The following is a 14295-nucleotide window of genomic DNA, read 5'->3' as shown; positions in this document are numbered from 1 at the left end:
TATACACAAGCTGGTTTAATGGCAGTCATATAACAGTCAATTATTGTAAAAACCCTTCTAGGTCATATTCTCCTTTCAGGAAGGAAATCTGCTGTCCTTATCCAATCTGGCCTGCATGTGACACAAGATCCATAGTAATGTGACTGACTCTTAACTGTTGTCTGGGAAATTAAGTGTGGGTAATAAATGTTGGCACAACCAGGATTACCCACATCCCATACACAAATAAAAAAAAAACACCTGAAGGCAGAACCATACATTCCAATGGAATGATTTGATTATCTCAGTCAGTGTCAATTCTGGCAACTTCCAGTTCCACATCTACCTATCCGGTTTCTTCTTCAGAAGCTAATGGTCAGCACCTTAACTACACTGGGTAGACATGAATGTTGAGGCAAAAGACAGAAGAGGAGTTTGTGTGCTTACTATCTCAGTCAAATGAGTTGAGGTTTCATCATATGACATGCCCAACTCTCCAGCCATTGGTCAGCCAACACATCCATCCCTGTGATACACTGCCTGCTTTGGCAATCATAAAACAAAAACAAAATTCATGACTCCTAGGCTGTAATATTATTATAGATTCCCCCGAGAAAGGGGAACTGTTCAAATGAGATCCGAAGCAATGTCTTCAAAAGAAAAATTGGAATCCCTTGTGAGAATGCAGTGAGATGTGATGAGTCACTGTGGGAATCCATGAGGTCCATCTTGACTACATTTTAGAGATCATTTACTGTTCTACTTCAAATGGTAATATTTGTTAGTTTGTCCTAAATCATGGAACCTTGTCACTTTATTCTCTTTGTAAGTACCCGGGATCTCACACCTCATCAACTTTAAAAAGGTTACTCATGCATTGTCAGATTGTAACATAAATTTGGTGTTTGGTCTGGTGTATTACAGAATTAACTAGTACCGAAAGGGCCCTTTGGCCCATTAAGTCTACACCACCAAAATTACACTAAAATTAATGGGAACACCTGCATTCTATTCACCTTCTCCATGTCCCTGATAATCTTGTACACCTTGATAAGATTCCCCCATCAAGCTTTACTCTCCAAAGAAAACAGCCCAAGCTTATTCAGCCTCCCTTCTATCCCAGGCAACAGCCAAGTGAATCTCCTCTGCACCCTCTCCAGTACAATTACATCCTTTCAGTAGTGTGGAGACAAAACTCCAACTGTGGCCTAGCCAAAGCCCTGTTCAGCTCTAACATAAGCTTTGTGCTCTTATAATTTACAGCTTGACTGATAAAAGCAAGTATCCTACATGCATTCTTAACTGCCCTAATAACCTCACCTGCCACCTTCAGGAATGTGAACAAACACCCAAAGATTCCTCTGAGCTTCCTAGTATCCTGACATTCATTGAGTAGATTAGATTTAGATTAGATTATATTATATTATATTACAGTGTGGAAACAGGCCCTTCAGCCCAACAAGTCCACACCGACCCGCCGAAGCGAAACCCACCCATACATTTACCCATAACCTAACACTATGGGCGATTTAGTATGCCAATTCACCTGACCCTGCACATCTTTGGACTGTGGGAGGAAACCGGAGCACCCGGAGGAAACCCACGCAGACATGGGGAGAACATGCAAACTCCACACAGTCAGTCGCCTGAGGCGGGAATTGAACCCGGGTCTCTGGCGCTGTGAGGCAGCAGTGCTAACCACTGTGCCACCGTGCCGCCCACAAACTCCCTTGAATTGTTATTTCTTCCAAAGTGCATCACCTCACACTTTTCAGGGTTACACTTGAACTGCCACTGATCTTCCCATTTGATTAATCATTTACATTCTCCTGTAATCGCCAATCTTCTTCCACACTGTCAATTTGGCTAATCTTTGTGCCATCTGCAAACGTATTTATCATCCCACCCACATTCTCATCTACATCATTTATATATTGAAGTCACTACAGTCTCACCAGACCCATGGAGATGCTCTCATAAGAGATAACTGGTGATGGTTGAAACTGAGGGTTACCATGCCTCAGTGAGGGAAGAGGTTGAGAATGAGAGTCCTTCATTGTAACCTCAGCTGTTGCAGGAATTGAACCCCCATTGTTGACCTCACTCTGTATCGCAAACCAACTCCTAATCACGAACAATAAGGGACCCAGCACAAATCCCTATGAAATGCCACTGGGCTTCAGTCACACAAATAGCCTTATACCTCCACTCTGCCTCCTACCACTAAGCTAACTAACCAAGTTGCCCTGGATAGCGTGAGCTTTCATCTTTTTCAGTCTCCCACATAGGACCTTGTCAAAGGCTTTGCTGAAATCCACATAAACTACTCCGACCTCATGTATACACTTGGTTAACTGTTCAACTAGATTCATTAGGCATGACCTCTGTCTGACAAAGGCATGCTATTTCTGACTAAACCTTGGAGATTATTTCTCTCCATCAGAATTTTCTGCAGTAGTTTCCCTCTCACTGTTGTGAAATTCATTGGTCTGTAATTCCCTGGCTTACTTTTAGTACCCTTCTTGAAACATGGAACCACATCAGCTGTCTTCCAACCCTTGGCTACATCTTCCATGACCAGAAAGGAATTAAACATTTGGGTTACAATCCCTATGATTTCCTCCCTTGCCTCCACAGCAGCCTGCGATACAATCATCTGGACCTGGGGATTTGTCCACTACTAAATCCCTGCCAAATCACTCAATGCCTCCTTGCTCCCTACATTAATCCACTCAAAACCTCTGTCTCGCTTCCTGACACTACCCATTCCTCACTCTGTTTCCAAAGTACTGCAAAATATGGCAAATAGACAGTAGATTTAACCTTTTCAGTAGGATGAAATTAGTGGACACTTTTTTAAATTAATTGCTGTCAAGACCAACATTTATTGATCATCTGTAATCACCACTGAGAAAGTTGAGCTTCGTCTCAAGCTGCTGCAGTCCACGTGGTTAAGGTGATCCCATAATGCCGCTACATAGGTAATTACAGAATTTTGATCGAGTGATAATAAAGTATTGGCGAGAATTATCCTGCTTTGGCTGGCTGATTCCCAGATGGTAGTTTCCCAAGTGCTGCTGCAAACTGGGAAAAATGGTCCTCGATTGCTGGGTTGACTCATGCATTGTAATCCACTTGTTGAGGCTTAGAGCCAAACATCATCTGATATCCCTCCGGTCAGTCCAACATTTGGAAACACTGTTGGCTGCAAGGTGGCAAGGAAAATCATTTGGAAAGTCATCGAGTGTCAAAGGTACAACTCAGAAAAAGAGAAAGAGAGAGAGAGAGAAACTGAGAGGAAGAGAGATTTTATACTGGAGAAATAGAGACACACAAACCAGGGAGGGTGAGAGACGAAAGCTTGAGGGAGGGAGAGACAGAGGTGCAAAAACAAGGGAGGGTTGGTCTCTACCACAGGCTGTAAGGTGCATTTAATTATGGGAATCAGACAGCTTCAGAATTGCTCCGTCAGCTCCTTGAGGCTGGGTTTCCACACTGAGGTAATAGAGCTAGTGAATTGATTAGGCTTGATTTCCGTTATGATTTATTGTTTTGTTAAACATCTTGCTCAGTATTATAAAAAGGTATAAAATTGGATCAAACCTTTATTCAAAAGGTACTTGCATCGATAATGTTTTTCTTGAATTACTCTAATATGCTTGGTGTTCTGCACTGTGGTCGATACTGTAGAAACATCATGAGCAGTTTTTATTTCAACATTATTGATCATTAAATCCTCTCATTCTTCTCCACTCTGATTTATAAATAATGTTATTTGTCGCATTACAAAAAAAAAATCACATTTCATTCAGGGTTTAGCGATAAAGTAAACTGAATAATATTTGCAAGGGGGCAGATGTCACATGATCAACCATCATGTGATGAAGCATGACACAAGTTCTGTGTAATAATATCATATGATTAAATATCCCAGAATGCATCGATCCAGTGTTGGTAACCCCAAGTATCACGAGGCCTTGCTAAAATGTATTTATTGTGTTGCTGCAGACTCTCAAGAGTGCCAATGCAAATCAGTCACAACGCACGGGCCTCCGATTTACAGAAAGATAATTAAAATTAATAATTGACTGAAGCAGAAATGAAGGAGAAATAATGTATATTAATATTTAATTACCCCAGAGTTCATTAACACCACAAAGAAATTGGAATAAATGCACATCTGATCTGAAGCTGAAGATTTCAACTTAAAATTCATTTTCCCTCTAATCATACAGAAACCTTGGATTAAATTAGTTTCACAGTTAATATATACGTAATACTCAACTTCAATCGCTGAAGACATAGCACAGAAGTTAAGTCTTAAAAATATTTCTACCAGCAGTTCAATGCTATCCAGTATTTTTCTGTGCTCAACAAAATGTCAGCACAGGGAATGGAACACTTTTCACTTTTGGTTCTCAATCACAGAATTAAAGAAAGGAAAAAACTACTTTTATGTAGAGTCTTTGACTTCCCTTGGATCATTGAATCACAGATCATAAGATGTCCCAAAACTCTTCACAACAACCTTTGAAGTAGAGTATTGCTGAAAAAAAGACATTTTGTCAAAGTGTCTTATTGTGGGCGCTCCAAGGTGACATCTCCAATAATCAGCATTCACTTCCATTGACACTTGCAGCACTGAAGGAGGCTACTTGACCTATAATAAATAACAAAATCTGACCACACTAACCCCATTTCCCAGCTTTTGTCCATGACCCTGGAGAGTATTGGAACACAAGTGAATATCTAAAGACTCTTAAGAAAGTTTTCCACTCAACCACCCTTTTATGCAGTGAGTTTCAGATCCTCACCACTTTGAGTAAAAACAATTCTGAACCCTCTTCTTAGCCTTCTGTCTTTTAACTTAAAACAACACCCCTAGTTATTGACCTTGCTACTAATGGAAAAAGCGCCTTCCTATTCACCCTGTCCATATCTTTCATAACTTATACACCTCTACTAGGTCCCCTCTCAACCTTCACTGCTGCAAGGAAAACAGCCACAGCCTATTCAGTCTTTCATCATAGGTTAGCCCCTCCAGCCCAGGTCAATTCTGATAAATGTCCTCTGCACCCTTTCTAACCAGTCAGCACTCTCTTATATACAATAGTAAAAAAATGTTGCTCTCCCTTGACTGTTATTTTTTGTAAATTGTTCTGGTAAGTACACGACAGAAAGTTTAACCAAATGTGTCTTTTTACAGCAATACCCAACCTTTAGCAAGACAGAGTAAACCTTGTTCAAATTCACCACTTCCAGTGTGATTAGTAAGACCCCAGTCCTGCGGGCTCCCTCAGTGAGTTTGAAAACTTAGTGGTCAGTGCCCTTTAAAATTTCATACATAGAATCCCTACAGAATAAACAGAATGTTGTGTTTTGGAGGTCAGTCTGACTGAAAGGTAGTGGAGATGAATATCCTGCAATAATACAACCAGGAAAACAAAGGAAGAGGTCACTCTGTGAAAGTTTACTGTTGAACGTTTTTGGCATCTTCTGCTTTTATTTCAGATTTCTAATGTCTAAAGTATTTATATTTTATTTTACAAATGTTATAATTGCATATTGGGAATGACCTCTATCTAGCACATGATTTTCTATCCAGTGTAATTTTCCAAATAGGTTGGCTCCAGGAAGCCAATCTATTGAGCTCCTCATTGCAATTGGAATACTGCATATTTCATTCAGGGCTTGATGATAAAGTAAACAGAACAGTGCAATGTGATAATGTCACGTGATTAAATATCCAGGAATGTATCAAACTAGAGATGGTAAACCCAAGTATCATGAGGCTTTACTGGACTGCATTTTATTGTATCTCACTGCAGACTCAGAGTGAGTATCTTTTATCCGCATGTCCGAAAACACCTAAACACCAAAGGTCTTTTCAATAACAGACCTGTAGATATGCTGAATCTGAGCACTCTGTGGGAAAAGAAAACTTTGCTTGGCCTGAATGAATCTAAAAGCAAAGTTGTTTTCCAAAGGCCTGAGCTCTGTCTGCCTACAGGTCTGTTTGGGTCCATTCAAGCCCTTTGGAAACAAAAAATTCACTTCTCGGTCTATTTGGGGCAAATAAAGCTTCTTTACCAAACCGCCTGAATGGACATAAATGGTAAGGGTATCAACAAATGAAGACAAAGAATAATGAGTGCCCAGATAATGAAAATAAAAGATTTACAGATACCATTGGATTTTTGATAAAGATAAAATGAACCCATTCCCCCATGGATTAGGGTATACCAAATTCAAGCATTAAATGAACATTCTGCTGTTGGTTGTGTGATGACTAGTGAAAGATCTTAAAGTGTATCTAAAAACTGAAAATATCCTTCATCTGAAGGACACTTGGTGCCAAGGTTTCTCGAAGGATTTATCCCTTTGAGTCTTTTCCACCAGTCAACTAGGACGTGGCTGATTCACACCTTTAATTCCATCCACTCCCTTTGCTTCCATAACTCCCAACACACCTTGCTTAACAAAGAAACTACAACGTTAATTTTACAACCCCAATAACACACAGTATTCCCCCACCCAGCCTCAAGTTTTTTTTAAGAAATGGAGAGTTCCAGATTTCTACTACAGTGGGAAAAAAAGTTTCCTCTCATCAGCAAATGGCTGAGGTCTAATTCTAAACATGTGCCTCCTTGTTCTGAAATTTCCTGCACTACAGGAAATAATTGTCTTTCAAGACTATGAGTTTCTTTAATCATCTGAAACACTTCACCCACTCACTATGTAATCTTCCATACTCAAGGGAATGTAAGCATGGTCTTTGCAACATACTAATAGAATTTGAATATTTTTGTCTCGTTATCTTTCTGGTAGATCAGTGCTGCGCTGCCCTCACCACGTTCCCAATGGCCAACATATTGCTTCTGAAGTGCAACACCCAAAACTAACCAAAATAACCTAAACGGGAGCTAACAAGAGGTCTGTGTGATTTGAAAATAACTTACACCCTTTGTATACAATCCCACTTGAGATAAAAGTCAGTTCGTGACCCTTTTCCACTTTGTTTTTGTAGCTTCCCATCAGCTTTCAGTGATTTTTGTATGTTCATTATCAAATATGTTGATGTCTATGCAAGCAACAGGTCAGGTATGTGAAAGTGGCAGATAAACAAATGCCCGAGAGCAACATGAGAAAGTTGTTCTTTCACTCCTAGTTTGGTGATTGAGCCACAGCGGTAATGTTGGGACCAACAACTTCCAAATGTGAAGGTTTGAGTATTCCAGAAATTTTCCTTCATTTTCCAGAAATTAACTTATTACTGAACACAGAGGGTGTGGAGGAAGAATTTAATTACCACATTCTACTTGTCCAAACTGATAATGGAGAGCTGGAGGCATATTGGGAATGATACTGGGTTCTTAATCCAGAGACCCAAATAAATGATCTGTGCACATGGGTTTAAATACCACTTGAGTTTATACTGCAGATTTGAGAATGTGTTAAAATTCCATCAGCTTGAATTATTCAATTAATAAATCTGAACTGGAAAGCTCATCTTAATAGCAATGAGCATAAAACTACTAATTACTGTTAAAAAAAAAACATTTGGTTCACTAATGCCATTATAGAGATGAAAATCTGCCATCCTTGCCTGGTCTATCCTACATGTGATTCCAGATCCACAGTTCTTAACTGCTCTTGAAAGTAGCCTATTAAGCCAGTCAGTTAAAGAGCAGTTAAGAATGGACAATAAATAACAGCTTTATAAATGACACCCAAAACTCATGAAAAAGAGAGGATTTAACTAACATTCAGAAATCGGTAAACCCACAAGTGATTTGCAAGAAATAAAATCACTAAGATTTTGAGTGCTAATACACATTCAATAACTTTGTGGTATACCTGTCATCTCTTGGAAAAAATAATGTTGCCATGGTTGCCAATTGCTCTTTCAAAAAAATCATAAACTACATTGCAAACAATGGAATTATCACTTAGGCAGAAAATGACAACATAACCTAAATGACCAATAGCACAAATAAATTATACATTTTTAATTGGAAAGGATAATAAATATACTTCCCAGTCTGGCATTATGGGACAGATGGAGAATGTCACCGGTTAAGTTCCCTTTGTGTACTGTGTTAAACACCCTCAGCTGTAGGTAATGAATGATAGCTTTCCTTTCCTTGAGAACCGTGGTGGAATTCAGATTCACATTCTCTGGATTATTAGTCCAGTAAAAGGGTCATTTAGCTACGCTTTCCGTGCCTCAATTAGAATCAACTGCTTTATTGGGGTTCAGAGAAAACATAAAATTGAATTGGAAAATGAGCAAAAAAATGATTGTGTGTGCTTGGATGAAGGAGTATAAAACTAAATCTATTGCATCTGCTCAATCTGTTAATGAGTCTTAATCATCTCATCATAATACATCAGATGTACTTCAAACACTTTCAGAGTCAAATATTCTACTGATTTCAGAAACAAAAGGTCACCAGGTACAGACATTGGTGTAGAGAGTATGTTTTGGATCAATTCATGATTACAGAGATCTTCCAGATATCTAGTGTTCCTCAAACTGGATTGTCGTCACATCATGCTATGTCAGCTTTCATAGATGGACAAACAGCAGAAATGTTGAGCTAGATTTTCCTAGTTAGGGCGCCTTTCTGATTTTGGTTTCAATTCAGAGTCGGGGATTGGGAACCCAGTCTGATAAAAGCAAGCTGGGAAGCTCCGTCAGAGAACTTGCTGCAGTTCTGGCCGGCAAACCCACTGAGAGAGCGGTGCAATGTTAAAGTACGAAGACAGCCCCACAAGCACCACAAAATGAAGGTGCTCTCTGCTGCATTGGAAAAAGTTTAAGCATGCACACGGCTGTCACCATCGCATCTCAGAATTCTGGCTCCAGCCTTAGCTGGGTATGTTTATCAATGATAGGATCCTGATGGCTATAATGTCTTTCTTGCAACTGGTCCAATAATGGGCCAAATGAACTGCCTGCTGATGCTGCTGACTGTCAATTCTCCTCTTCTCTCCACAGTTGCCACCTGACCTGCTGAGTTTCTCCAGACTTTGTTTTAATTCAGATTTCCAGATTTAACTTTTGTATGTTTATTTGCAGCTCATCTTTAACCAATTATCCTTTGCAGAAACATTTTAACATGACAATACAATAATAAGCAATCCTATTTAGTTGCCACTTAAAAAATCATGAGAGATATGTTCTATTATGCCTGCAGTTAGGTCATTCTCCACTAATGAAGTCCTTGTACTTTGTATCCAAATGACATCCACAGCAAAATCACGGTCAATTGATTGTAGGGAACAATGCCCCATTTTCTGCATGTTATCTCAGATCATTAGTATTTTAATTTCCGCATTAAGGACCACAACCAGTGTCAAAATTCAAACACAGAACAACCAGAAGGAAAATCATGCACCAGTATGTCACAGGCAAAATCCTCACAGTGTCACAGTGTGTGGGTTTTACAAAAATAAAGAATCGCATTTATGTAGGGACCACATGTTCCTGCAAACACTTCACAGCCAGTTAGGTACTTTTGAAGCAGTCTTATAATAAGGACCTAGTAATCTGAATTAGCATGCTGACTGAGGGATAAAAAAAGTTTGGGACAGAGGCGTTCTTGTGGCAGTGGCAACGTTCCTACCTCTGGGTCAGATAGGCCTGGGTTCAAGTCTGGACCAGGGAGAGGTCATAGGACATATGAGCACACTGTGGGAGCGGGCAACAGTTGTCTTACTAATCTTTCTGAATACTGTGATGGAGGCAATGAAGAGTTGTCAGATGTCATTTATTTAAAATGCAAACAACTGGTTGGCCAAAAATGAAAAAAAAAACACACACAAGTCCTGAAGCTCATCCTAGGACTGTCCCGTTTGTATCTCTCTCCACTCTGCAGCTGCCCCTGTTACTTCAGAACTCAAGCTAATGATTCTACAGATTCTATGATAATGCTTCGGTCCCAACCAAGGGCTGGGGCGGTCATAAGCTCAGTGTCCTAAGAGGATAGATATCTCATCAGAAAGGCCACCCCTCTGATAGTGCTGTATTTCCCATGTACCATGCTTGAGTGTCCATTTAGATTGCTGTGCTTAAGCCTTAGAGTGACACTCCAGGGAGACGGTGATGTATTTATCAGTGGAGTGCTGGGAAGATTAAAACTGACTTCACAGGTGCATGTGCTTCCATGGTACACTGATGGATTGTGAAGCCCTGCTGTGAATGGCTACTGGGGGTGGGGGCACGGGAAACAGCCCCAAAGGTGTATTAGATTAATGCACTGTCTGGGATGGAAAGGAATATAGACTTGCATTTGCATAATGTCTTTCACAACCTCAGAACATCCCAAACATTTACAGCTAACAAGGTATTTCTGAAGTGTAGTCATTGTTACCAGGTATGGACTGCAGCAGCCAATTTGTAGATAAAGCAGGCTCTACAAACAGCAATGACCTACTGACAAGCTTTTCCTTTGGTGCTGGCTGAGGGATAAACACTGGCCAGGATTCCAGGAAGAAATCCCCTGGATCTTTTATATACACCCAAGACGGTAGATGGAGCAAGGATTTTGTGTCTAATCCAAAAATATGAAACCTCTGGCAGTGCACAATTCCCTCAATACCAGGGCACAGGAGAATGTTTGCATACATCTTGCTAATGTCATACTAAGCAAAACTGTGACCCATCATAACCACTTAAATATCATAATAATCAAGCAAAAATTAGTTTTGAACATATACAATCACCAATCCCATACGACCATCTTGAAGCTTGTCCACTTGGCCAGAAATATAATATTACTCTTGAAGTTTAAACTTAAAATTAAATTCCATAAAATTTGCAAAGACTTATAGCAAATGATTTGCCCATTGTTGCGTAATATTATTTAACAAGTAAAGTCTGTAGCTCGCTGGCTGAGGTAACTGGCAAGGAGCAGGAGTAGTTCTGGCAAACATAGGCTGTGGCTTTACCATTCTTCAGTACGAGTGTTGACAGGAAGGGCAACATCTGATACAAGCTGCTCTCGGAGTTTCCATCTGCCAGAAGTAATATCTGATGAAGAGAAAGGAAATCTTTGTTAGGGCTAACAATGGACAGAGTGTATTACAGAGACATCACAATGGAATTCCAGGATTAACTCCAAGCTAAAATGATGATTTGATGTTTTTCTTGTTTTTGGGAACATGGCTAACAATGACAATATCTTGCCCATCATGTTTTCATTAAGAGTATGGAATCATATATGCTGGCACAAGTTGGTATGCAGGTCTCTCCTTGAAAGACATTTTAAAGTAACCTGACAACTTTCCTGTTGTATCTCTGGTTGCCAGCTGAAAATGACCAGATTTACAGAATTCAGTTTCATAAACTGTCTTGGAGTGTTTCAGTTACAAGTCTGGGTTATCACTTCAATACTATAACCACTAGTTTCACATATCTGTTTGGGTAATGACAGGGAATAATATGTTTGTAATATATACCCCTCATAGCATCCTGGCACACTCTTTCAACACCTCCTCCCCTTTCTGTGACTCCTCTCTTGCAAATGCATGAGATGCAACACCGGAATAAAAGTAATATAATGCTAATGCTGAAAATCTGAAATAAAAACAGAAAGTGCCAGAGAAATTCAGCAGGTATGGCAACCGTGGCAAGAGAAAAAGAGTGCAAAGATGCAACACCTGTCCTTTCACCATCTCCGCTCCCAGTGCACTGCATCACAAATACACATTACCAGTACTTGATTCAATTTGGTATACCTTATTTGCTGCTCCTGATGTGGGCTTCTCTATAGATTCAGCAACAAAAACCAAATAATGATCACCTTGTGGAACGTCTCTGTTCATTGCAACAAAGTAATCCCAGCTTCTAGCCAATTGCTATTTTAATTCCCTGTCCCACACAATCTGGCCTGCTGCACTGTACCAAGGAAACATTAACTCCATCTCTCTTACTGCTAACGTTACCTGACCTGAAGGTTTTATTTTTATATTATTCATTTCCAACAGCAGCAGTATGGTATATCGGTGTAATATGGTACTGATATACAATTTGGTAGAGGTCTATATCATGGTACATAAAGTATTTTTATAAACAGTACCTGTCTTTCACCAACAGTTCAGGAGGCCAAGTAGTCAGACAAATTGTTTGGATTGATGATTTTCAATCTCTATCCACTTAAGTGCCATATTTTCATTATCAGCTAACCACTTTGGGCCAATTGAGCAGAGCAGCAAACCTGACAGATGGCAGGCGGTGGACAATGTGCAGAAGCAGCAGACCAAAAATAGTCCACAGATTAATCCCAAACAGCAATGAAATTCCACCCTCATTCATAATAGCAAGAAGCACTCAAGATTAAAAGAGACCTACTGCCCACCTTGTACCTTTGCCCTGGCTCATTGACAGGCACTGATATGAGCCCAGGCTTAAAAGCACAGTGCTTTCTATCAGTTACTGATGGTATATGGAAGGGCCAGCTGCAACATGCCTCACAGCAGGATGAATTTTGACAGCTGATATTAAACGGTGAACATATTATTCACTGGAAGTTAAATATTTTTAGACAAAGTCTAAGCGTACATTTTCTAATTCCTTATCTTGGAACCAGAAGGCCTAGGTTCAAGTCCCATCTGTTGAAAAGTATGTCATAGCACATCAGAACATACACTTTCTCGTTAGTTTTTTTTTTAATGAGCAGCACACCATAAAACTCAGCATCTTCCTGGCTGACCCTCCTATAAATATTAGATTACTTAGATTAGATTAGATTACTTACAATGTGGAAACAGGCCCTTCGGCCCAACAAGTCCACACCAACCCGCCGAAGCGCAACACAGTCAGACCCATTCCCCTACATTTACCCTTCACCTAACACTACGGGCAATTTAGCATGGCCAATTCACCTAACCTGCACATTTTTGGATTGTGGGAGGAAACCAGAACAGCCGGAGGAAACCAACGCAGACACGGGGAGAATGTGCAAACTCCACACAGAGAGTCACCTGAGGCGGGAATTGAACCTGGGTCTCTGGCGCTGTGAGGCAGCAGTGCTAACCACTGGGCCACCGTGCACTAGACAACAATACCTGTTTGCCTTGTTACCCTGCACTCCTATATACTTAGCATTCTTTTAAAAGAATTAGATACTAACAGGGCAGACCAGCAATGTTATACTACCAGCCAGCAGGCTGTAGCAGCTGTATCCCTTCATTACGTTGAGAGTTTAAAATCTCACTCGAGAGATGTGGACCGACAGTGTTCTCAACAAAAATTTCTGACTTACATCAGAGATCCCTGCTAAGGCGGCCATGAAGATGCTAATTTCCATTGTACCTATAGTAATGAGGCTTCTCCAGGACTAAGGAAGACGCCTTAGACAGCCAACCAAGGATCAAACAACATCGCTGATAGCGGACAGGAATTCAGTGGTATTGGCAGTTACTGCTTCCCATTAAATTACAACTATTTTAATTGTGTTTTATCCTTGTTCCTATGATGGGATAAGTTCAAATTCTCCTCCCCGCCACCCCAAACAAATTAAGAATCAGCAGACAGCCAATGACCACCAATAAATTAAACAGCCAGGAGCAGGAGCAACCATTGAAATCACCTGAAAAAAGAAACTGCTGATTTCTCTCAACTTAGTAATGAACATATTGAAGATGGGCTCAAATAAACCTCATTTATCTAAAAATGAAAATTAATCCATTTGGATGCCAAAGAGATTGCTCGCATCCCAACTGGTATAGCAATGTGGGATGGAACCTGGGGTTTGTGGGGGAGAGGTTGAGATGCCCGCTCCAAACGCCATCATACTCTTGCTGCAGCATTGAGGGTGCTGTAAGCTTTAGGTTGTCTGTAAGTTTAATTCCCCACCTTGCTCTTGTGCTGACATTTCTATCAGCCTTCTATTGAAGGTCAATGCAAGACGGAGGAAGAGCGTCTCATCTGTTAATTAAGAGCTTACAACCTTTTAAACCCAACATTGCATTCAGCAATTTCAAACTCTGTCCACCCATTTTACTTTATCTGCATTTAATACTTACTCTCATTTTTAGTATTACTATATTTCAATTGCTTTTCCCTCTAATTTATTCTTTTATGGGATGTGGATATCATTGGTGACATTAGTATTTGTTGCCCATCCCTGCCATTGAACTCAGTGGCTTTCCAGAAGGCATTAAAGAGATAGCCACAGGAGCCTCACCGAGGCCAGACCGAGCCAGAATAGCAGATTTCCTTCCCCCAAAAGGCAGTAATGAACGAGATAGGTTTTTACAACAACTGATAATAGTTGCCATTGTCATCATTACTGAGACTGACTTTCAACT

General features: G+C 40.2%; 1 protein-coding gene across 6 annotated transcripts in view; it reads right to left on the bottom strand.

The window, feature by feature from the left end:
• Positions 1-4079: 4079 nt before the first annotated feature.
• The window catches only part of spata20 (spermatogenesis associated 20), a 551333-nt gene continuing 541117 nt past the window's right edge, over positions 4080-14295 (bottom strand). For all 6 annotated transcript variants that reach the window (XM_043714382.1, XM_043714383.1, XM_043714384.1 and 3 more), the window contains one exon: positions 4080-11014. In XM_043714382.1, coding sequence (XP_043570317.1) covers positions 10844-11014 — 171 coding nt within the window. In that variant the 3' untranslated portion in view covers positions 4080-10843. The remainder of the gene's footprint in view (positions 11015-14295) is intronic.

Source organism: Chiloscyllium plagiosum, chromosome 24 (assembly GCF_004010195.1).
Source record: "Chiloscyllium plagiosum isolate BGI_BamShark_2017 chromosome 24, ASM401019v2, whole genome shotgun sequence".
NCBI lineage: Eukaryota > Metazoa > Chordata > Chondrichthyes > Orectolobiformes > Hemiscylliidae > Chiloscyllium > Chiloscyllium plagiosum.
This window is presented reverse-complemented; position numbering and strand designations above follow the sequence as displayed.